The sequence below is a fragment of the Eleutherodactylus coqui genome, chromosome 10 (genome assembly GCF_035609145.1).
Source record: "Eleutherodactylus coqui strain aEleCoq1 chromosome 10, aEleCoq1.hap1, whole genome shotgun sequence".
Classification (NCBI taxonomy): Eukaryota; Metazoa; Chordata; class Amphibia; order Anura; family Eleutherodactylidae; genus Eleutherodactylus; species Eleutherodactylus coqui.
Window position 1 is genome coordinate 35210776 of NC_089846.1, and position 27126 is coordinate 35237901.

At 41.0% G+C, this 27126-nt stretch overlaps 1 protein-coding gene across 4 annotated transcripts in view; it reads left to right on the top strand.

Moving 5' to 3' along the window:
* Window positions 1-12559: 12559 nt before the first annotated feature.
* The window catches only part of DENND1A (DENN domain containing 1A), a 674161-nt gene continuing 659594 nt past the window's right edge, over window positions 12560-27126 (top strand). For all 4 annotated transcript variants that reach the window (XM_066580802.1, XM_066580803.1, XM_066580804.1 and 1 more), the window contains exon 1: window positions 12560-12665. In XM_066580802.1, coding sequence (XP_066436899.1) covers window positions 12649-12665 — 17 coding nt within the window. In that variant the 5' untranslated portion in view covers window positions 12560-12648. The remainder of the gene's footprint in view (window positions 12666-27126) is intronic.

Genomic DNA, 27126 nt, shown 5'->3' on the forward strand with positions numbered 1-27126 from the left:
TATAGAGTACAGAACAGTATATATGTGTACAGCACAGATATATATGTGTATGGTATACAGTACAAGCCGCATATTGTCTATACAGCGTAAAGCTGCATATATATAACGTATACAGTACAGAGCAGCATATATCATGTATACAGTAAAGCGGCATATGCAGTATACAGTGTAAAACTGTATATATAATGAATACAGTACAGAGCAGTATATATGAGGTATACAGTACAGAAATATAGATGTAATGTATATAGCATAAGAGGCATATGCAGTATACAGTGTAAAACTGTATATATAATGAATACAGTACAGCGCAGTATATATGAGGTATACAGTACAGAAATATAGATGTAATGTATACAGCACAAGAGGCATATGCAGTATACAGTGTAAAACTGTATATATAATGAATACAGTACAGAGCAGTATATACAATGTATACAGTACAGAAATATAGGTGTAATGTATATAGCATAAGAGGCATATGTAGTATACAGTGTAAAACTGTATATATAATGAATATAGTACAGAGCAGTATATATGAGGTATACAGTACAGAAATATAGGTGTAATGTATATAGCACAAGAGGCATATGCAGTATACAGTGTAAAGCTGTATATATAATGAATACAGTACAGCGCAGTATAAGGTATACAGTACAGAAATATAGATGTAATGTATACAGCACAAGAGGAATATGTAGTACACAGTGTAAAGCCGTATATATAAGGTATACAGTACAGAGCAGAAAATATAATGTTTACAGTACAGAGATATATGTGTAATGTATACAGCACAAGCGGCATATGCAGTATACAGTGTTAGGGCTCAGTTACACAGGCGTTTTGTTGCAGTGTAAAGCTGTATATATAATGTATACAGCACAGAGTAGTATATAAATTGTATACAGCACAGAGATATACGTGTAATGTATACAGTACAAGCCGCATATGCAGTATACAGTCTAAAGCCGTATATATAATGTATACAGCTTAGAGTAGTATATAAATTGTATACAGTACAGAGATATATGTGTAATGTATACATCACAAAAGGCATATGCAGTATACAGTGTAAAGCTGTATATATAATGTATACAGTACAGAGCAGTAAACATAATGTATACAGTACAGAGTTATATGTGTAATGTATACAGCACAAGAGGCATATGCAGTATACAGTGTAAAGCTGTATATATTATGTATACAGTACAGTACAAAGCAGTATATATAATGTATACAGTACAGAGATATAAGTGTAATGTATACAGCACAAGAGGCATATGCAGTATACAGTGTAAAGCTGTATATATAATGTATACAGTACAGAGCAGTAAACATAATGTATACAGTACAGAGTTATATGTGTAATGTATACAGCACAAGAGGCATATGCAGTATACAGTGTAAAGCTGTATATATTATGTATACAGTACAGTACAAAGCAGTATATATAATGTATACAGTACAGAGATATAAGTGTAATGTATACAGCACAAGAGGCATATGCAGTATACAGGGTAAAGCTGTATATATAATGTATACAGTACATTGATACGTGTAATTTATACAGCACAAGAAGCATATGTAGTATACAGTGTAAAGCTGTATATTTAATGTATACAGTACAGAGCAGTATATATAATGTATACTGTACAGAAATATGTGTAAGGTATACAGTACAGAGCAGTGACATCACCACAGGTCCTTCAGCCCTGAGGTAAAATAAAAGCTGCGCTGTGATTGGTTGCTTTTTCTTATACTGCTGAGGTAAAATGAAAGCTGCACTGTGATTGGTTGCTATTTCTTATATTGTTGAGGTAAAATGAAAGCTGCACTGTGATTGGTTGCTATTTCTTATACCACTGAGGTAAAATGAAAGCTGCGCTGTGATTGGTTGTTATTTCTTATACTGTTGAGGTAAAATGAAAGCTGCGCTGTGATTGGTTGTTATTTCTTATACTGCTGAGGTAAAATGAAAGCTGCACTGTGATTGGTTGCTATTTCTTATACCACTGAGGTAAAATGAAAGCCGCACTGTGATTAGTTACTATTTCTTATACTGCTGAGGTAAAATGAAAGCTGCGCTGTGATTGGTTGTTATTTCTTATACCACTAACGTAAAATGAAAGCTGCGCTGTGATTGATTACTATGTCTTATACTGCTGAGGTAAAATGGAAGCTGCGCTGTGATTGATTACTATGTCTTATACCACTGAGGTAAAATGGAAGCTGCGCTGTGATTGGTATTGTGGGTAATGTACAGTATATAGTACACAGCTATGTGGGTAATGTACAGTATATAGTACACAGCTGTGTGGGTAATGTACAGTATACAGTACACAGCTGTGTGGGTAATGAATAGTATATAGTACACAGCTATGTGGGTAATGTACAGTATATAGTACACAGCTGTGTGGGTAATGTACAGTATATAGTACACAGCTGTGTGGGTAATGAATAGTATATAGTACACAGCTGTGTGGGTAATGTACAGTATATAGTACACAGCTGTGTGGGTAATGTACAGTATATAGTACACAGCTGTGTGGGTAATGTACAGTATATAGTACACAGCTGTGTGGGTAATGTACAGTATATAGTACACAGCTGTGTGGGTAATGAATAGTACATAGTACACAGCTGTGTGGGTAATGTACAGTATATAGTACACAGATGTGTGGGTAATGTACAGTATATAGTACACAGCTGTGTGGGTAATGAATAGTATATAGTACACAGCTGTGTGGGTAATGTACAGTATATAGTACACAGCTGTGTGGGTAATGTACAGTATATAGTACACAGCTGTGTGGGTAATGAATAGTATATAGTACACAGCTGTGTGGGTAATGTACAGTATATAGTACACAGCTGTGTGGGTAATGTACAGTATATAGTAAACAGCTGTGTGGGTAATGTACAGTATATAGTACACAGCTATGTGGGTAATGAATAGTATATAGTACACAGCTATGTGGGTAATGTACAGTATATAGTACACAGCTGTGTGGGTAATGAATAGTATATAGTACACAGCTGTGTGGGTAATGTACAGTGTATAGTACACAGCTGTGTGGGTAATGAATAGTATATAGTACACAGCTGTGTGGGTAATGTACAGTATATAGTACACAGCTCTGTGGGTAATGTACAGTATATAGTACACAGCTGTGTGGGTAATGTACAGTATATAGTACACAGCTCTGTGGGTAACGTACAGTATATAGTACACAGCTGTGTGGGTAATGTACAGTATATAGTACACAGCTGTGTGGGTAATGAATAGTATATAGTACACAGCTGTGTGGGTAATGTACAGTATATAGTACACAGCTGTGTGGGTAATGTACAGTATATAGTACACAGCTGTGTGGGTAATGTACAGTATATAGTTCACAGCTATGTAGGTAATGTACAGTATATAGTACACAGCTATGTGGGTAATGTACAGTATATAGTACACACCTGTGTGGGTAATGTACAGTATATAGTACACAGCTATCTAGGTAATGTACAGTATCTAGTACACAGCTGTGTGGGTAATGTACAGTATATAGTACACAGCTATGTGGGTAATGTACAGTATATAGTACACAGCTGTGTGGGTAATGTACAGTATATAGTACACAGCTGTGTGGGTAATGTACAGTATAGAGTACACAGCTATGTGGGTAATGTACAGTATCTAGTACACAGCTATGTGGGTAATGTACAGTATATAGTACACAGCTATGTGGGTAATGTACAGTATATAGTACACAGCTATGTGGGTAATGTACAGTATAGAGTACACAGCTATGTGGGTAATGTACAGTATATAGTACACAGCTATGTGGGTAATGTACAGTATATAGTACACAGCTGTGTGGGTAATGTACAGTATATAGTACACAGCTGTGTGGGTAATGTACAGTATATAGTACACAGCTGTGTGGGTAATGTACAGTGTATAGTACACAGCTGTGTGGGTAATGTACAGTATCTAGTACACAGCTGTGTGGGTAATGTACAGTATATAGTACACAGCTGTGTGAGTAATGTACAGTATCTAGTACAAAGCTGTGTGGGTAATGTACAGTATCTAGTACACAGCTGTGTGGGTAATGTACAGTATATAGTACACAGCTGTGTGGGTAATGAACAGTATATAGTACACAGCTGTGTGGGTAATGTACAGTATATAGTACACAGCTGTGTGGGTAATGTACAGTATATAGTACACGGCTGTGTGAGTAATGTACAGTATCTAGTACACAGCTGTGTGGGTAATGTACAGTATATAGTACACAGCTGTGTGAGTAATGTACAGTATCTAGTACACAGCTGTGTGGGTAATGTACAGTATATAGTACACAGCTGTGTGGGTAATGTACAGTATCTAGTACACAGCTGTGTGGGTAATGTACAGTATATAGTACACAGCTGTGTTGGTAATGTGGAGTATATGGTACACTGCTCTGTGGGTAATGTACAGTATATAGTACACAGCTGTGTGGGTAATGTACAGTATATAGTACACAGCTGTGTGGGTAATGTACAGTATCCAGTACACAGCTGTGTGGGTAATGTACAGTATATAGTACTCAGCTGTGAGGGTAATGTACAGTATATAGTACACAGCTATGTGGGTAATGTACAGTATATAGTACTCAGCTGTGTGGGTAATGTACAGTATATAGTACACAGCTGTGTGGGTAATGAATAGTATATAGTACACAGCTATGTGGGTAATGTACAGTATATAGTACACAGCTGTGTGGGTAATGTACAGTATATAGTACTCAGCTGTGTGGGTAATGTACAGTATATAGTACACAGCTATGTCGGTAATGTACAGTATATAGTACTCAGCTGTGTGGGTAATGTACAGTATATAGTACACAGCTGTGTGGGTAATGAACAGTATATAGTACACAGCTGTGTGGGTAATGTACAGTATATAGTACACAGCTATGTGGGTAATGTACAGTATATAGTACACTGCTGTGTGGGTAATGTACAGTATATAGTACACAGCTGTGTGAGTAATGTACAGGATCTAGTACACAGCTGTGTGAGTAATGTACAGTATATAGTACACAGCTGTGTGAGTAATGTACAGGATCTAGTACACAGCTGTGTGGGTAATGTACAGTATCTAGTACACAGCTGTGTGAGTAATGTACAGGATCTAGTACACAGCTGTGTGGGTAATGTACAGTATATAGCACACAGCTGTGTGGGTAATGAACAGTATATAGTACACAGCTATGTAGGTAATGTACAGTATATAGTACACAGCTATGTGGGTAATGTACAGTATATAGTACACAGCTGTGTGGGTAATGTACAGTATATAGTACACAGCTGTGTGGGTAATGTACAGTATAGAGTACACAGCTATGTGGGTAATGTACAGTATCTAGTACACAGCTATGTGGGTAATGTACAGTATATAGTACACAGCTATGTGGGTAATGTACAGTATATAGTACACAGCTATGTGGGTAATGTACAGTATATAGTACACAGCTGTGTGGGTAATGTACAGTATATAGTGCACAGCTGTGTGGGTAATGTACAGTATATAGTGCACAGCTGTGTGGGTAATGTACAGTATATAGTACACAGCTGTGTGGGTAATGTACAGTGTATAGTACACAGCTGTGTGGGTAATGTACAGTATATAGTACACAGCTGTGTGGGTAATGTACAGTATCTAGTACACAGCTGTGTGGGTAATGTACAGTATATAGTACACAACTGTGTGAGTAATGTACAGTATCTAGTACAAAGCTGTGTGGGTAATGTACAGTATCTAGTACACAGCTTTGTGGGTAATGTACAGTATATAGTACACAGCTGTGTGGGTAATGTACAGTATATAGTACACAGCTGTGTGAGTAATGTACAGTATCTAGTACACAGCTGTGTGGGTAATGTACAGTATATAGTACACAGCTGTGTGAGTAATGTACAGTATCTAGTACACAGCTGTGTGGGTAATGTACAGTATATAGTACACAGCTGTGTGGGTAATGTACAGTATATAGTACACAGCTGTGTGAGTAATGTACAGGATCTAGTACACAGCTGTGTGAGTAATGTACAGTATCTAGTACACAGCTGTGTGGGTAATGTACAGTATATAGTACACAGCTGTGTGAGTAATGTACAGTATCTAGTACACAGCTGTGTGGGTAATGTACAGTATATAGTACACAGCTGTGTGGGTAATGTACAGTATATAGTACACAGCTGTGTGGGTAATGTACAGTATATAGTACACAGCTATGTGGGTAGTGTACAGTATATAGTACACAGCTGTGTGGGTAATGTACAGTATATAGTACACAGCTGTGTTGGTAATGTGGAGTATATGGTACACTGCTCTGTGGGTAATGTACAGTATATAGTACACAGCTGTGTGGGTAATGTACAGTATCTAGTACACAGCTGTGTGGGTAATGTACAGTATATAGTACTCAGCTGTGTGGGTAATGTACAGTATATAGTACACAGCTATGTGGGTAATGTACAGTATATAGTACTCAGCTGTGTGGGTAATGTACAGTATATAGTACACAGCTGTGTGGGTAATGAATAGTATATAGTACACAGCTATGTGGGTAATGTACAGTATATAGTACTCAGCTGTGTGGGTAATGTACAGTATATAGTACTCAGCTGTGTGGGTAATGTACAGTATATAGTACACAGCTATGTGGGTAATGTACAGTATATAGTACTCAGCTGTGTGGGTAATGTACAGTATATAGTACACAGCTGTGTGGGTAATGAACAGTATATAGTACACAGCTGTGTGGGTAATGTACAGTATATAGTACACAGCTATGTGGGTAATCTACAGTATATAGTACACAGCTGTGTGGGTAATGTACAGTATATAGTACACAGCTGTGTGAGTAATGTACAGGATCTAGTACACAGCTGTGTGAGTAATGTACAGTATATAGTACACAGCTGTATGAGTAATGTACAGGATCTAGTACACAGCTGTGTGGGTAATGTACAGTATCTAGTACACAGCTGTGTGAGTAATGTACAGGATCTAGTACACAGCTGTGTGGGTAATGTACAGTATATAGCACACAGCTGTGTGGGTAATGAACAGTATATAGTACACAGCTATGTGGGTAATGTACAGTATATAGTACTCAGCTGTGTGGGTAATGTACAGTATATAGTACGAAGCTATGTGGGTAATGTACAGTATATAGTACTCAGCTGTGTGGGTAATGTACAGTATAAAGTACACAGCTGTGTGGGTAATGAACAGTATATAGTACACAGCTGTGTGGGTAATGTACAGTATATAGTACACAGCTGTGTGGGTAATGTACAGTATATAGTACACAGCTGTGTGAGTAATGTACAGGATCTAGTACACAGCTGTGTGAGTAATGTACAGTATATAGTACACAGCTGTGTGAGTAATGTACAGGATCTAGTACACAGCTGTGTGGGTAATGTACAGTATCTAGTACACAGCTGTGTGAGTAATGTACAGGATCTAGTACACAGCTGTGTGGGTAATGTACAGTATCTAGTACACAGCTGTGTGGGTAATGTACAGTATATAGTACACAGCTGGGTGGGTAATGTACAGTATATAGTACACAGCTGTGTGAGTAATGTACAGTATATAGTACACAGCTGTGTGAGTAATGTACAGTATCTAGAACACAGCTGTGTGAGTAATGTACAGTATGTAGTACACAGCTGTGTGGGTAATGTACAGTATATAGTACACAGCTGTGTGGGTAATGTACAGTATATAGTACACAGCTGTGTTGGTAATGTGGAGTATATGGTACACTGCTCTGTGGGTAATGTACAGTATATAGTACACAGCTGTGTGGGTAATGTACAGTATCTAGTACACAGCTGTGTGGGTAATGTACAGTATATAGTACACAGCTGTGTGGGTAATGTACAGTATCTAGTACACAGCTGTGTGGGTAATGTACAGTATATAGTACACAGCTGTGTGGGTAATGTACAGTATCTAGTACACAGCTGTGTGGGTAATGTACAGTATATAGTACACAGCTGTGTGGGTAATGTACAGTATCTAGTACACAGCTGTGTGGGTAATGTACAGTATCTAGTACACAGCTGTGTGGGTAATGTACAGTATATAGTACACATATGTGTGGGTAATGTACAGTATATAGTACACAGCTGTGTGGGTAATGAATAGTATATAGTACACAGCTGTGTGGGTAATGTACAGTATATAGTACACAGCTGTGTGGGTAATGTACAGTATCTAGTACACAGCTATGTGGGTAATGTACAGTATATAGTACACAGCTGTGTGGGTAATGTACAGTATATAGTACACAGCTGTGTGGGTAATGTACAGTGTATAGTACACAGCTGTGTGGGTAATGTACAGTATCTAGTACACAGCTGTGTGGGTAATGTACAGTATCTAGTACACAGCTGTGTTGGTAATGTACAGTATCTAGTACACAGCTGTGTGGGTAATGTACAGTATCTAGTACACAGCTGTGTGGGTAATGAACAGTATCTAGTACACAGCTGTGTGGGTAATGTACAGTATATAGTACACAGCTGTGTGGGTAATGAATAGTATATAGTACACAGCTGTGTGGGTTATGTACAGTACATAGTACACAGCTGTGTGGGTAATGTACAGTATATAGTACACAGCTGTGTGGGTAATGTACAGTATATAGTACACAGCTGGGTGGGTAATGTACAGTATATAGTACACAGCTGTGTGAGTAATGTACAGTATATAGTACACAGCTGTGGGGGTAATGTACAGTATATAGTACACAGCTGTGTGAGTAATGTACAGTATGTAGTACACAGCTGTGTGGGTAATGTACAGTATATAGTACACAGCTGTGTGGGTAATGTACAGTATATAGTACACAGCTGTGTTGGTAATGTGGAGTATATGGTACACTGCTCTGTGAGTAATGTACAGTATATAGTACACAGCTGTGTGGGTAATGTACAGTATCTAGTACACAGCTGTGTGGATAATGTACAGTATATAGTACACAGCTGTGTGGGTAATGTACAGTATCTAGTACACAGCTGTGTGGGTAATGTACAGTATCTAGTACACAGCTGTGTGGGTAATGTACAGTATCTAGTACACAGCTGTGTGGGTAATGTACAGTATCTAGTACACAGATGTGTGGGTAATGTACAGTATATAGTACACAGCTGTGTGGGTAATGAATAGTATATAGTACACAGCTGTGTGGGTAATGTACAGTATATAGTACACAGCTGTGTGGGTAATGTGCAGTATCTAGTACAGAGCTATGTGGGTAATGTACAGTATATAGTACACAGCTATGTGGGTAATGTACAGTATCTAGTACACAGCTGTGTGGGTAATGTACAGTATATAGTACACAGCTGTGTGGGTAATGTACAGTATATAGTACACAGCTGTGTGGGTAATGAACAGTATATAGTACACAGCTGTGTGGGTAATGAATAGTATATAGTACACAGCTGTGTGGGTTATGTACAGTACATAGTACACAGCTGTGTGGGTAATGTACAGTATATAGTAGACAGCTGTGTGGGTAATGTACAGTATATAGTACACAGCTGTGTGGGTAATGTACAGTATATAGTACACAGCTATGTAGGTAATGTACAGTATATAGTACACAGCTGTGTGGGTAATGTACAGTATATAGTACACAGCTGTGTGGGTAATGAACAGTATATAGTGCACAGCTGTGTGGGTATGTGTACAGTACAATATATATAATGTATGCAGTATAGAGCACTGTATATAAAGTATACAGTATAGGGTAGTGTATATGTGTACGGTATATATATCGCAGTGTATATAATGTATACAGTACAGGGCAGTGTACATGGTGTATACAGTGCAGTATATATAATGTATGCAGTACAGGGCAGTATATATAATGTATGCAGCACAGGGCAGTGCATATGATGTATATAGTACAGTATATATAATGTATCTGACAGTGTATATAATGTACAGGATAGTATATATAATGTATATAGTACAGGACAGTGTATATGGTGTATACAGTTCAGTACATATAATGCACAGGGCAGTGTATATGGTATACTGTATAGAGCAGTGTATGTAGTTCAGTATATATAATGTATAAAGTACAGAGCAGTGTTTATATATGATGTATACAGTATAGAGCAGTATATATTATGTACACAGTGCAGAGCTGTATATAGTGTATGCAGTACAGTATATATAATGTATACAGTCGAGTGTATATAGTATACGGTATTACAGGGGAGTGTCTATAGTACTTTATATATAATATATACAGTACAGGGCAGTGTGTATAGTACAGTATATATAATGTATACATTACAGAGCAGAGTATATAATGAATACAGTATAAAGCAGTGTTTATTTGCACAGTACAATATATAGGGTGCATACAGTATAGAGCAGTATCTTTAATATACACAGTACAGAGTTGTATATGGTGTATACAGTACAGTATATATAATAAATACAGTACATGACAGTGTACGTGGTGTATACAGTACAATATATATATAGTATATACAGTACAGGGCAGTGTATATAGTACAGTATATATAATGTATACCATACAGGGCAGTGTATGACCTTTCCTGAGGAGCGGTGTATGTAACGTATACATTATAGAGAGGCGTATGTAATGTATGCAGTACAGGGCAGTACATATAATGTATACAGTATAGAGATGTCTATATAATGTATACAGTAAAGTGCAGTGTATATAATGTATACAGTTTAAAGCAATGTATATAATGTATACAGTACAGGGCAGTGTATATAATATATACAGTACACTGTATATAATGTATACAGTTTAAAGCAATGTATATAATGTATACGGTACAGGGCAGTGCATATAGTACAGTATATATAATGTAAACAGTACAGGGCAGTGTATATAATGTATACAGTACAGAATGTATACAGTACAGTGTATATAATGTATACAGTTTAGAACAATGTATGTAATGTATACAGTGCAGGGCAGTGTATTTAATAGTATATAGTACAGAGCTGTATATGGTGTATACAGTACAGTATATATAATGTAAACATCATAGAGCAGTGTATACAGTACAGTATATATAATGTATACAGTACAGGGCAGTGTATATAGTACAGTATATATAATGTATAGAGTACATGGCAGTGTATATAGTTCAGTATATATAATGTATAGAGTACATGCAATGTATATAGTTTAGTATATATAATGTATACAGTATAGGACAGTGTATATAGTACAGTATATACAATGTATACAGTACAGGGCAGTGTATATAGTACAGTATATATAATGTATAGAGTACATGGCAGTGTATACAGTACAGTATATATAATGTAAACATCATAGAGCAGTGTATATAGTACAGTATATATAATGTATACCGTACAGGGCAGTGTATATAGTACAGTATATATAATGTATACAGTACAGGGCAGTGTATATAGTTCAGTATATATAATGTATACAGTACGGGGCAGTGTATATAGTACAGTATATATAATGTATACAGTACGGGGCAGTGTATATAGTTCAGTATATATAATGTATACAGTACGGGGCAGTGTATATAGTACAGTATATATAATGTATACAGTACGGGGCAGTGTATATAGTACAGTATATATAATGTATAGAGTACATGGCAGTGTATATAGTTCAGTATATATAATGTATACAGTACGGGGCAGTGTATAGAGTACAGTATATATAATGTATACAGTACGGGGCAGTGTATATAGTACAGTATATACAATGTATACAGTACAGGGCAGTGTATATAGTACAGTATATATAATGTATAGAGTACATGGCAGTGTATATAGTATAGTATATATAATGTAAACAGTACAGGGCAGTGCATATAATATATACAGTACACTGTATATAATGTATACAGTTTAAAGCAATGTATATAATGTATACAGTACAGGGCAGTGTATATAATGTATACAGTACAGAATGTATACAGTACAGTGTATATAATGTATACAGTTTAGAACAATGTATGTAATGTATACAGTGCAGGGCAGTGTATTTAATAGTATATAGTACAGAGCTATATATGGTGTATACAGTACAGTATATATAATGTAAACATCATAGAGCAGTGTATATAGTACAGTATATATAATGTATACAGTACAGGGCAGTGTACATAGTACAGTATATATAATGTATACAGTACAGGGCAGTGTACATAGTACAGTATATATAATGTATACAGTACAGGGCAGTGTATATAGTACAGTATATATAATGTATACAGTACAGGGCAGTGTACATGGTGTATACAGTACAGTAATATATAGGGCAGAGCTGTCTTCCTCCGGCTCACATATCTCACATCTCTCCTCTCGGCTGATGAGTAAATTCTCACCTTCTCACATAGTAAAGTAACTCCATGCCCCTCCTCACAGCCAGAGCCAGACTCCTCCCCCACACGTGACCGGTCACATGCTCGTTACCTCACCGAAGGTCCTTCAGCCTATTAGGATGTATCATCTCTCATCATTCAAAGGTCCTTTAGCTCCCTAGGATCTAGTCTCTACCATGGCGCTGTGTGTGTGAGTGAGGGAGAAGACCCCGGACACCGGAGACAATGGGCTCCCGGGTGAAGTAAGTGTCCGGGGCTCAGTCCGTGGTGCTGGGGTGCTGCTCACACTGCTGTCCGCTGCTTGCAGGCTGCCTGTCATGTTCTCTGCACATGTGCTGTGTAACTATGGTGTTCTGGTGGGCTCTGGGTGTTGGAGCCTGCAGTGTCCGGTATCTCCATGTCCTGGCTGTCACTGACTAGGGAACTGCTGGAGATCCTCCTGGTGTGCTCCTTCTTGGTCACCTGTCACCCTATATGGTGGGAGTGGGAAGAAAACTGACTTGTGTATGAATTAATTGCCCCATCTTCTTGGATGCCACCATGGTTTTCTCCAGAAAGTGGTGAAGTTGGACCACGGCGCCGCAAGTTGATGGGTGATAAGTGGAGGAGTTGCCATAGCGACTCGTCAGGGTACCACTTTCATTTTCCAAAGAGCCTCGTAGCAGTAAAATGTGTAATCTGATTGGTTGCTATGGGATATTGCTGGATGGCTCCATAGCAACCACAGGTCACCTCTCACTTTCTAAACCGTAATGTGTTATATTTCACAGCGACTTCTATTCCCAGACGGTTTTGGTGCACGAAGCATAGTAGTGGTTGTCCGGGACCTAACCTCGGGTGGTTGTCCGTGGTTGAACGGCAGGGGTCTGTTGTTTGAGATCACCAGTAGTCAGCTTTGACAACTTTGCGGCAGCCGAGGTTTGTCCTGCAAGCACAGCTTCTGTTGCAATAAGAGCTGCGCCTGTAGTACCAACTTGGACCATTACAGTATATATGGCGCTACCTGCTTCTGGCTCCTACAGTTTGCCCACTGAGATCGGCAGGGATCCCAAGTGATGGAGCCCCGCCGATCAACTATTGACTATAAGTCATCGATAGTAAAAGTCCATTTAATTGCATTACAGCATCACATCTGCAGTTTATAAATGCTGCTTGCATTGTCCAAAAGGCCTCAGACAAATGAGAACTGCGATCTGATTGGTTGCTTCACTTTCCACTTGCACCACTTTAGATAACTCTCTTCCAATGATATCTGTTGTATGAAGGGGTGCTGATAAGTATTGAGTCTTACCCAGAAAAAAATGAGCTAGGAAGCTGAAACAGCCCCACTATTCTACATATTCCCCAGGATGTCACTGCATCGGTGACGTCTCCTGCTGCTTTTTGAGTCCCTGCAAATAAAATTCTTCCGATTGCTGGTCAAACCACCCATCTGTAGCATTAGTTGCCTCCAAAACACCGTTGTCGCTTTAGGTGTTTTTTGAGATTGGGGAACAGATGGCAGTCAGACGGAGCCAGGCTGGGTGAATGGGGTGGATGGGGCATTAGTTGAAAGCCTAAGGAGGTAATTTCTGCAATAGTGGCACCTGCCGTGTATGACGGGCATTGCCATGCAACAGGATGACATCTTTAGAGAGCTTTCCTCGATGCTTTTCCTTAATATTTTGCCTCAGCTTTGCCAATAATGACCAGTAATATGTTGCATTGATGGTTGAACCCCTTGGGAGGTATTCCATGAGCAGAACTCCCTTCTTATCCCAAAAATAGTTGCCTTTTGCTTTTGCGCTGACCGTTGCAAACGGCCCGTCTTTGGCCTGGGTGACCCACTGTGCCTCCATTCCTTAGACTGTTCCTTTATCTCTGGATCATAACAGTAGATCCATGTCTCTTCACCAGCTACCAGTTTGTCCAGGACTCATGTCTTGCGAAATGCTCTGAAACAGCCACCGACGTCTCCACACGTCTCCTCTTCTGTTCGGTTGTCAATAGTTTCAGGACCCACTTGGCTGTAAGCTTTCTCATTCCCACATCATCATGGATAATGGCACCAACTCTCTCCCGTGATATCCCCAGATATGTGGCAGTACTTCTGGCTGATATTCGGCGGTCCTCCATGATCAGGTCATGGATGGCTTTCACATTTGCAGGCAAGGAGACATAGACAGGCCTTCCACTGGGTTTCTCACTTTCAACACCGAAATGGCCAGTTTTAAAAATTACAACCCAACGTTTAACTGTTGCATATGAAGGGCCGCTGTCACCCAAAGTTTGTGACATTTCATCATGGATCTACCTTGCACTTTTCCCTTGGGGAAACAGGAACTTTATTATGGTCCTATGCTCTTCCACACTGAACGTCTTTGGAGATGCTGCCATGGTCACTTTGGACCAGAAAAAAAAAAGCTAAGTTAAAATCATAGGTAGTTGATTTTTGCATCATTGATTATAGAGAAATAGACAAGTGCACCCTGCAATTTACAGCTTTCTAGCTCAATTTTTTTCTGGGTAAGGCTCAATACTTATCAGCACCCGCTCTTACAGTAGTCCCTAGAAGGAGTTGGTGGGCTTCCACATCTGCATTCGGGATTCCGCTTTCCTGCTCTGTTCGGGGAGCAGAAAAGGGGAATCCCAGCGGATGAACGGCTCCATCTCTAGACAGAACCGAACAGTGCCGGACCGAGCCCCTCGACTATAATGGGTTTCTCCTGCTTTCTGCCTGGCTTTTGGATGGAAGAAAAACCGCTTTTTCTTCCGGTATTTTCAGCCGTACCTGTGACGTAACCTTTGTCCAGAGGTGCCGGCGCAGATGTGAAATTGCCCTGATGTGTACCATAGATGTCCGCAATGTAGAGGCAACTGCAAGTATTGTGCGGTTTTACATGCTACACGTCGTGTTTAATTTCTATCTACCTTTTATGTGGTCAAAGCCAAAGCTTCAAAATGTTTCACTCTGGAGGTGGCCGTACAATTTATGTTATCATGGCTCTACCGTATGTATCTGCTTGTGGTGTTATTACACATGTAGATCAGCCTCTTCACACAGGCGTATTTGTGCATACAATACGCAGACAAGAGAATCTGTGGATCTCAATGGGTTCGTTCGCATGTGTGTATTTTCCAGTGCATTTCGATCACGAGAAAAAAGAAAATAGCATGCTCTATTTTCCTGTACATTTGTGCACCCAAAGTCCCATCAGAAGTCAATGGGGATGTACAAGGTGATGCTTGAAACACTGTGTAATTGCGCAGGAAAAGAACACATCTGGAACTCGTTACACTAGTAAGCGGTTCAATTATTGCATTTTTTTTGTGCGCAAAAAGTCCAATAAAATACACGCAAAAAAGTATCATTCCTTCCACAAATATGCAGCAGTTGTAATATTGCGCAGATTCCCTTGTGCCGCCAAAGCAGCTCCGACCGTTTGCGATGTGGAATTCTTACGTAATAAAAGAGCCCATGTGTATACACGCATTCAAATAAACAAGTGCTATATATGGCCGAAAATCAGCCGAAAAAATCGTACATGTGCAAATACCCTAAACTGCCAGAAAAAAACCCTTGGCAGGTGCCGTTGTACCAATGTGATCCGTGTTATGCCATCTGTCTGTGGCTTTCAGGTTGTGGTTGATCGTTGTATCAGCAATGTATTTGCAGTTCTGCATCTTGTATTGACGGGTGCTATCAGTTTTACAAGCAGAGGCATGGATGGTATTGCTGGACTCCCTGGGTGACTCTCGCTACATTGTAACACGCTGTGATGTTGGTAGTAGAAGTGGTTTCTGGCAGGCCAGGCTTCTGAAACCTGCCGTCCTCGTCATCTAGAACTATAGGAAAACTGATTAGGGTATTTTCACACCTGCAATCTATCTAAACTGATTACAAAGTGACATCAGTGAGATCAAAATAAAGTTACAATAGAACTAGTGAAAACTGCTACACAGTAATGGTGTATGGCATCAGCTGGAGCCCCAGAAGTCTGTACTCCTTAGGGTGCCTGTCCACGGGCGTGATTTCGCCCTCTGAAGCTTTCCATAGCACTGCTATGGAAAGCGCTAGCACACTGTCCACGAGCGGAGAATTATTGCGATTCTCCGCTCACGGCGGGCAATTCGCAGCATGCTGCGAATTGCCCCGATTCCCTGCGGTCAACCTATCAGATTAGGCTGACCGGCGGAGATTTGGCGGCAGCGGCGGATCTCCGCAACGCCTGTGGACAGGGGGCCTTATACAAAACAGTGCTTCATATATGGCAGAACGTTGGACCACCAGCTTGTGGGAAATGAGGGCGCATTTCCTAGGGGTAATAAGCCAAAACTAGATGTGCAAAAAGTGATGGTTCCAGAAGCCATTAGGTGTGCTGTCATCTGGGGGAGTTGTGCAAACAGTAGGCACTCCACATTACTGATAGCTGTGATCCGGCTGAGCGGTTCCTGGATTGTTTTGGAGGATGTCTGAAAGGGGTCAATGGCAGCAGTTATTGGTACTGCAGTGAGACCCCTGCGATAGCTGAAGACCCCTTACAGCCATTGTCTGCTGAATCCAAATTTGGGAATGGGCATTTTGGCCCCACAAATACTTTCTTCCCCTTAGGTAACATTACTTTATACTGCAAACTAAAACATATTAAAAGGGTTTTGCCACAATTGCAAGTTTTGCCCTATACACAATGTAAGGGATAACTTGCAGGTCAATGGGGGTTTCACTGCTGAGACCACCACTGATTTCGAGAATTTCTGTGTCCTGCTCTGCCTGTCACTGCAGGGGTCACTTCTGCCCTCACAGTGAAATCACTATGACTGTGGTCAGTGCTTCCTTCGTTTTGATGGGGCTGACAGAAATGGCCTAGTGGGTGCCGCTTGGTTATCTCCATGGTCTCATTGCTTGCATGACCAGCGCTCTATTGAGTCTCCTGCTTACTGCAGGAGGTGCTTTAACCCCACAGTGAGGAGGATGTAGGGAATGGGGACCCTCATTCTCGAGATTGGCAGGGGTCTCAGCAGACTCCCCACGATCAGCAAGTTATTCTCCATCCTGTCAATAGGGGATAGCTTTCAATTGTTGTACAACCCCCTTTTCAATTACGTTTGCACACTCTTAATAAACTAAGAAAACCTTAGATCTGGGAAGGTTAAAGTGACTTTCTAGTCCAAAGATTGCACAGTCCTAATGGGCTCCTCGCGGAGTATGTAAAGGATTGTTTGCTACTAGAAGGGGAGTGTTTCACCTGTATGTATGTGTGTATATATGTATGTGTGTATATATATGTATATATATATATATGTGTGTGTGTGTGTGTGTGTGTGTGTGTGTGTGTGTGTGTGTGTGTGTGTATATATATATATATATATATATATATATATATATATATATATATATATATATTCATTCTACTTGCTGCTGTTAAGAGCATTTAGGCTGCTTTCACACCGGTGTCAAAATTGAGCGAGATCTGTGCGTTGCGAGATGCACAAATATGAACCCCATTCAAATAGGATCATACACATGAGCGATGTTTTCCTGTGATGTAGGGAACACATTGCCACATATTCTATCTTGCTGCGTGCTCTTGCTTCGCAGTGCTATTGTTTTCAATGGAGCTGACGGCAGCATAGCACTATGTGCTTGGTGCACGCAATGTGATGTTGCGAGAAACTCCGCGATCCGCCACAGCGGCCGTCAGCCACGGCAGAAGGATTGCTTCTTTCCCCAAAGTGATGGGAGGCTGTTTTGACATGAATACACCTTGCATCCTCTGGGAATTCACATGGTGGGGAGCGTGATATGAGGACGGGATTCATTGCCCCATATGCTCGCCAGTGTGAAATTAGCCGTAAAGAGATGCTTTACAGCAGAACTCCTAGTCCATTCACTCAGCGCACAGGAGGGAACCATTGACTTCTACGGAAGATTGTTATAGGCATGTTCTATGACATGTGCAGAGGTCATTATGCAGGAAGAGGGAGGAGGTGAGCTGTAATCGCCTATTATGAATGGTGTATTCTGTGTTTATCTACACTCATTGTAAAAAGAAAAATCAAGTACCTAGAAGAAGGTGTCATTTTGTTGCAAATCCTGGCATGCAGTTACATCTCAGGCAGATATACAAATGGCAAGACTGTTCATGATTAGATGAATGGTCTTGCCACCTGAGGCCCTACAAATGGTCCCCATTCCCCTCCACCCGACCTATAAAAGGCTCTCAGAGACCTCAGGTGGCCTCTGAGAGCCTTTTTATAGATTTCTCCCAAATAAAGGCTAATGCCCACGGCCGGATTTCTGTCGCGTAAAACACATGTCCTATTTGCCGCGGGAATACTCGAGGATGGCTTCTATCGTAGTCAATAGAAGCTGCCCGTCACACTATACTTCCGCTGTAGCACAGCGGAAGTATAGCGTGAATACGCGCCCCGCCCACTGCCAGCTGCGTCATACGACAGTTTGAGTGACAGCTTTGAGCGACATTTTGCATAAACTATTAACCCTTTCCAATCCATTTATTTTTTTCTCATCCATTCTCCCCAGCTCCAAATAAATTGAAGCTGGGGAGAATGGATGAGAAAAAATACATTTTCCCTGCACCCTCCTGATCTGACAGAGTTCAGGAGGGTGCAGGTGATCATGTGACTGCTGGGGTCAGGTGGCACCCAGCAGTCACATGATCGCCGGGCAGAATGCGGAAGTAATACTTCCGCATTCTCCCTTCAGGCTCCCGACTTGGCGTTCATGTGACCGCTGGGGGTCAGGTAACACTGGCGGTCACATGATCGCAGGACGGAATCGATCTATATTACATAGCGCTAATTGAGCGCTATGTAATGTGTAAAGGAGAAGGCAGAAAGGGTTAAAAACCCTTTCTGCCTTCTCCTCGGGGGTCCTTGATGAGGATCAGTGCAGGAGTGCATCTGCACCCCAATGTTTCTGATGATCGGGTGCAGATGCACTCCTGCACTGCAGTGTCGGGCCTGTCCTGACATCGGAGCTGTGGAGGGAAATGATGATGTCGGGGCAGGCCCGACATTATATTGGAAAGGGTTAAGTAGCTACTCAACTACTTAGTACCAACTAGGTGTGCAAATGAAGCCTTCATTGAATGCAGTTAATGGCCCGAGGGCTATTATCTGCGCTCAGATCCTTTGTTCTCCACGGAAAAACAATGCTATCAGCACTCCCTGTGGAGAGTTGCTGATAAGAGTGAACACCGATTTTTAGGTAAGACTGAATTTAACAATCAGCTAGCAGTGCACGATGGGCGAGCGTCTAGACGCTCCGATGATCGCTAAAACAATCGCCGATTAGCAATTTAATTTGTTTTTAGCGACCATCGGCTGGTGTAAATGGGCCTTAAGCCTGCCTGTGATAATAATGGGATGACTGCTGAAAAGCTTTCTTTTTAGAACAGGACATGTCAGACGCTCGGTCATCCGTGTAAAAACTACAAGATTTTAGTATTTATTTACTTTTTTTTTTAAAGATCATGGTAGCAAACTACCAAGTATCCTTAAAAATGTTTCAAGGGGACCCGTAATCCGCTTGCAGCTGGTGAAATCGGCATCATGTACGGAACAATGAAAATGATTATTTTATTTAACCCCATAATGACCAGGTACCTTGTAAAAGTTACTTTTAATCCTTCTGCCTATTCCGTAATGAATTCCAAACAGTCAAGTAGGCAGGCCTGAGTTGTTTATGCTGTCTCTCCAGTCCTTGGCCATTCTCCCTGGGATGTGACATGGATGGCGTCTCCTACGTCATCCACGGACATGTCCAAATCTCACACTAGCGTGGAGTAGTAGATTGTTTGTCTGTTGTGGGCGTACTCGCCTGACTCTTCTGCACATGTGCCAGATCGCGGCCGTGCAGCGCATGTGCAAGATGGGTGACAGGGCAGTCGCTTAAAGTTAGATTTGCTAGATGGGTTATACTGGGTGCGCTGGTAGATACGAGTTATTTTTCAGTAATTATTTTTAATATGCATATGGAGAAGCCTGCCAGTAATAAGTAAAGACCAATTAGATTGGCCAATTATCATTAATATTCACCAGATTTTAAGTAAATGTAATAATTATTGGAGAATAAAAAAAATTAGGAAAAAGACCAGTAATAAATAATTGTTATAGTTTTTAGCAACATTCACAATAAGCGGCTTTTTCTCTGCTTATCGCAACGACTCGTCAGTAAGGCTTGTCCTAATAGGAATATCCATCAGATCCTTATTGGACAACCTTTCGAATGGTCTTCACTTGTAAGCAAGCCTCAACCACTTACATTGTGTCAATAAGGCATAACTGTAGACTGGCGCCGTAGGGTGGTTGTATACGACGTATGTGCAACTGTGGGCTACTCGGCTCAAAGTTTTTGGTCCATAAACAAGTCTTTTTTTTGCACCTGTATCTGCTTATTTTATTGTACTGTACTGTTTGCCCTTGCATGGGATTTAACCACACCCCGATTTTTATTTTTTTTATTTTTTTTAAATGGCTATTTAGCCTAATGAGTTCCAGATATTTTATTTCTTGCAGAATTGCACATCTCGTTGCATAGTGTGTCAGCATTTGCGCCCCCCCACAGACTTTTACGGGGACCTGTAATGCACAAAAGTGGGGCATGCTATGTTTTTTTTTTGACTGTTCCAGTTTTATTAAAGACTGAACTCAGAAAACGGAAGTGACTTGTAAAGCACCCGCTGCTTCATCCGTTGGAATAAGCCCTTAATGTCAACTAAAAGGCTTTCTATTATACTCTGTGCATCAATTTAAAAGATTGGGGTGTATTCACACGTCCGTATGTCGGACGGGTTTTCACGCCAGGCTGATATACGGTGTCCCTTTCTGAAGGGGAGGAGGCGGGCCGGGAGCCATGCACTAAACTCCCCTCCGCCCCTCGCCCCTATTTGCAATAAGAGGGGGCAGAGTGGAACTTACTTCCACCCCCGTTCCGCCCTCCCATTGCTAACAGTAGAGAGGGGGCGGGAGCTCAGTGCACGGCTCCCGGCCCGCCTCCTCCCCCTGCAGAAAGGGATATCGTCCGGGCGTGAAAGCCCGTCCGGTATATGGACGTGTGAATAAGCCCTTAGGGTGTGTGTATTCACATGGCCAAGATTTCCGCAGGAGTTCAGTCTGCGTTTTGAGACTGATAGAAGCTGTGTGTGAAAAGGATCCACTCCTTTGATTGGGTTCTTTCACACAAACTATTCCTTAGTCGGACTGATGGTCCAAGTCAGAAAAATTGCTGCATGTCCTATTTTTGTGGCGGAATAAGTCACGTAATATGCTGTGTGATATGAGTTTCGCCTAAAATTATAAGGCGCAATTTGCTCTAAACCGTGTGAATATAATCTAACACAGAAAAGACTTTTATAGGTATTAAAGGGGTATTTTTATGTCACAACCACAGAATATGACAAGGAAGTCTCATAACCCCCGTTCTTCCGGCCTGGCTCCATGCAGTCATTGGGAGGATTTGCTACGCTGTTTCTGTAATGCTCATGGAAGTGAATTGGAGTTACATGGGGTAGTACAGCCGGAGCCTACTGGAAAGAAGCGGGCGCTTAGTGCAACACTATTTCTGTAGCTCACATGGAGGTGAATGGTATCTACAGAAACAGCACTACTCTAGGCGCTCGACCCTTACTGAAGGGCGGTAAGAACAGAGCAGGCAGGTTTTTGTATCTCTGCCATAAAAAGCCAAACTGAGAATACCTCCTTAGCCCCTTCACTAATCTAGACCACCAATCCTGATGACATTAATCTGGCCAACGTGCTATTTTTTTCATTAAAAATATGCATCACTTCTGTAAAATTGCAATTCTCATGCGGATGTTAGGGTCGCAAGTGTTTCCCATTGACTTAGATGGGAAACGTTACATCGCACTCATCTGCACATCGCACGGTGTGGGAATTGCATGCGGTGGCTTTGGAGATCCCATTGAAAACAATAGGTGAGGCGTTCTGAGGGAACACCCAAATATACTGTATATTGTTTGCTGGGAGGACAAAGTCCCTTGTGTAAATAAGCCCTCTAAGTGAGCAGGATGACTGAAGTCCCGCATGCCAGTCCTTGTTTTCTCTATTGATGGACGTCCGGAGACAATTCTGCTGGAATTCTAGTGAAACCATCTGAAATCATTGGGATCTTCACACATACATACATTTTTTAATGTGTATAGTCCACTTCAGGGTGCTTCACGCTAAGGTTTTGGTGCACATTTGGATTTTGAAGCCATTTTTGACCCTGATCCAGTCAATTTCATCCTTGCAATTGAAGTGATGATGTCTCTGCTGCAGATCCGCGTCAAAATCCATACTAATAGTGCAATTTTTTACTTAGTCTTTCCGCTATGGAAAAGCCTTACCAATTTTGCAATGTGTGATTATAACCTTAATGTCAATCAGGCCGGTCTTCCACCGTGTGTACCTCCATTAACTGTACTGCAGAGGCTTGCAGGCGGTCATTCGCAGTACGGATTTTTTCATTGTTTTTTTAAAAATTTATTTATTTCTATTTCCTGCATCATTTCCCGCCCAGTGACATCAATAGAGGCCGTCCGTGCAGATTCTGCGGCAAAATAAAGCATGCTGCAATTTTTCTTCCGCTCGTGGTATCCGCAATTCATATCCGTGAATGTGAACGCAAAGTCGGAAATGCATGCCTTTCAATGGCCGCGTTTTACTCCAGATTGTCCGTGCGGACGACGATGGCCAAAACCGCAATACAAACCCGCCCATATGAGCCCGACTTTAGGGTTTGTATGTTCACTCATAGCAGATTTAAATTAAATTTGAAGGGGTGAAGTCCACAAGAAATGAAAGACCTAAAATCCACATAAAATAGCACAGATTAATGTGCTCATTTGTCGCAGATTTTTTTTTTTCCGCAGCAAAGCGCCCTAAAACAGCAGAAAGGTGTTTCTACTATCATCCAGTAAATACTAAGAGACCCCCGGCTTTTCCTGCGGAGGGGCAGTGAGATGGTTCCAATAAGGGTTAAAGTGGAGTTGGTCGGAATCTTAGTGCATAGTGCGGATAAATAATTCATGGCTATTTGCTGGAGTGCTGGCTCAGTCAGTTTCCGTCATCATTACCAGATGTAAAAGTTGAAGACACATTTGTACATCAGGAAATCTGATCATCATAAAACTAGGGAAGTAACGGTTGTGAAATATGTTGTGTGGAATCCAGGGTGCCACACTATAAATAAGCTCTATGTGTGGGCACAACCTACCTCACGGAAACCTGCTCAAGCTAACGTGCCCTTGGGAAACCGAATTTTGTATTCATTTATCTTGGGCTGTTTTTAGTTTATTTTTTCCTACCCAGTTCTTGAAGGATTATCTGTTATGTCCTAGAACAAAGTTGATAACTCCCTGGAGCCGGGTAGCCAACGCACCTGCAAATTTGCTGCTGAAGTCTTAACTATTTTGGGCGTCTTCCATTGATGTGTGTTCTTATTATCGGACCACTAAACAAGACAAATTGGCTCCTGGAGTGGTCAGGCTGCTCCTTGGAGTCTCCAGGATTTTTTATATCCAACACTGTCCTAGAAAATCCTTTTAAAGGTTGCAAATTTTTGACGGCCTTCAGGCTTCTGCATGAATGTCTACAACTCTAACATGCGTTTGCCTCATCAGAAGTTCATTAGTATGAAGGCATTTTTACTCGCGGCAGATTCGTTGCAGAAATCGCCAGCTCAAAACATCCCTTACATGTGAATGAGAATGGCACCAGAGAGGAGATTTGAATGCTGTTTCGTTAAAGGTGTTTTTAGACGGAACGATCAATCAAACGAGCGAAAGTGAATGAGGATCGTTTGGTCGTTGGCTCGCGTTTAGAGTCGTTCGCTTTTCATTCGTTCATGTTATGCAGGCATGAAAAACCATTGTTGGCTCATTCACTTATTGCTGAAAAGAACGAAGGTTTGATCCAGCGCCAATGTGTTTTTTTTATATAAAAAAATCACTTCTTTATTGGGTACAAATTTAAAAAATTCCCATGCGCACAGGGATTAAAAGACAAGCTGATGCGTTTCGGCTGTTATACAGCCTGAGGGTGCATTCAGACGACCGTATATCGGCTGGGTTTTCACACCCAGCCCATATACGGCGTCTCTCTGGAGGGGGAGGAGGCTGGAGGAGGCTGGAAGAGCCGGGAGCAGTGCTCTGAGCTCCCGCCCCCTCCCTACCCCCTCTCCGCCCCTCTGCACTATTTGCAATGAGAAGGGGTGGGGTTAAGTTCCTGTAATTAGCTCCTCCCCCGTCCTGCCTCTCCTCATTGAAAATAGTGCAGGGGGGTAGAGAGGGAGCTGGAGCTCAGCGCACTGCTCCCGGCTCTTCCAGTCTCCTCCCCCTGCAGAGAGAGACGCCGTATATCGGCTGGCGTGAATACCCGACCGATATACGGTCGTCTGAATGCACCCTTAATCGTAGCATTAATCACTCGCTTATTGTTCAGTTTAAACAGCACTTTGTCAGTCCCTCTCATTCATTTATACAGCGAATGCGAAAAACAGAACGATCCTCATTGGAACAAGCCAACGATGGATTAGTCTAAACAGGATGCATGAGAGCGAATGAGCCAGCTGTAAGATCACTCGCTCGTTCCAAGGAGAATCATCTAAAAGAACTCAGACCTTTGCTTTATTTCCCATCTAGTTTGATTGTTAAAAGATTTAGCAAAAAATAAACTTGAAGACCTCCAATAGTTCACATTGATGCAATGATGTCAGGAGCCATAGTAAATATGACAGATCCAATAACATCCGTTTTGTATTAGATCCTGACTCAACTTTTTGACCTATTGCGGCTCTACCGATTTTTCATTTTTACTTATTTTTAAACTGGATCGAATAATACAGCAAGATTATATAATTATGTGATAACTCTCTGCACTTTCCATCGAAGACCAACAATTAACTGATGGAAAGTAATCAACAGAAGTTTTAATTGACTTTTCCACATGTAAACGCTTGGGCAGGTTCCTTGCCAAGTTCTAGGCTGGAGCTGCTTGCTGACAGCAATGTTGGATTTTGCAATCTGCGGATCTCTGTCATAGCAACTTGAAAGTTGCAAACCGACCGCATTGTGTTGTGCTATACTGTGAGATCGCAGGGCTATACGGCAATGTTTGGGCGATTCCCACTGAAACAGGTTGCACGGCCAAAGAGAGGCCAGATTGGCCTTTGTTATGTAATTGTTGGCCTTTGGTTATACGGAGACTGACTTCTCTTTATCATACGGACTAATGGTCCGTGTTAAAAAAACGATCGCATGTCCTATTCCTGTCTATTTCATGGATGTGGTAATGCATGTCTGTGCACTCTGGTCATGGAAATCAGACGGCACATAGACAGGTGGTTCTGTGCTGTCCAATGCGAATTTTGGCCGAGCCTCTCGGGGTCAACACAGGCACATTCGGCATGTGTGCACTTAGCCGAGGCTGAAAGAAGCCTCTGAGAATGTCGGGAAGAGGGGATAAAGAGCACCGTAGCGGTCTAGTGTAGAATATCAAGTGGTATGGAGAGTGATAAGTGCCAAATGGGTAATATGCTCTCACCTGGTCTGGTTTTGCAAGATATGAGCACAGCCACACTTCAGGCCTATTCAGACACGCATATATCCTGTTCGTGTTCTGTCTTCTGTATTTCACGGACAGCATTTAAACCCATTTTAAGCAGTTAGGCTATTCGCATAAGCACTGTATCTGTGTCATACCCACCTCCTAACTTCCTATCAACTTTTAGTAAATGACATGTGACTTTTAGTAACAGACAGGACATGCAAATGAATAGCAATTGCAGAATGTTTTGTTTTTTAAAAATTTCTTTTCTCCTAGTTAATATATATATATATACTCTTTCGCATTATTTTCAGTATACTCTTAAAAGATTGTCTGTTTTGTACTTGTTCTGATCTGTTAGTTATAAACGCCCCTAATTAATTTTTTCATATGGTAACAGACAGGACGTGTTTGAATGTAAACTTACTAAAAATAAGAATAATCTTTTTTTTTTTAGATGTTTTATTCAGTAACAGGTAACTGCAATATATATGAACCTCATAAGACTTAAATTAAGAACTTTTGTTGTAAATTATAACGACCATTAGAACGATTAATTACAATTTCTTGGTAACAGACCGGACATCTAGTTGATGGGCTATTGATTCTACGATAAATTACATAATATAACAAATATAATAACTTACATTGCCTCACTGGCTTATTTTTGGTCACATGTGTTAGTTAAAAACATCTATTCACTTCTATACTGAAATGCAGACTAAATAAATCTTTCTCTTCAATCTGTCAAAACTTGTGGAAACTTGCATGGTCAGGTATGAGTGCAGTATTAGACATGATTTTGTTAGAAGAAATGTTTGAGAATAGTAAAACATACCCTCTAAGAGTCAAAAAACAAAAATCATCAAGAAATATTAACATAAATATATATATTCCCCCCACCCCCCCAAATTCCCTCTTTAAATGGAATGAGTCATATCTTATTTTGGTCCATATCAAAGGCGAGAGTAGGACATGCAATGTCCGCTGCCCCTCGGACAGCACATCGATGTCTACTGTCCAACATGAGTTGCACTTGGGGGACTCTGGTGTAGCTTGCATACGCCTATCTAAATTGGCCCTTAAGGCAGGGGTCCCCAACTCCAGTCCTCTGGGACCACAACAGGTCATGTTTTCAGGATATCCTATGGT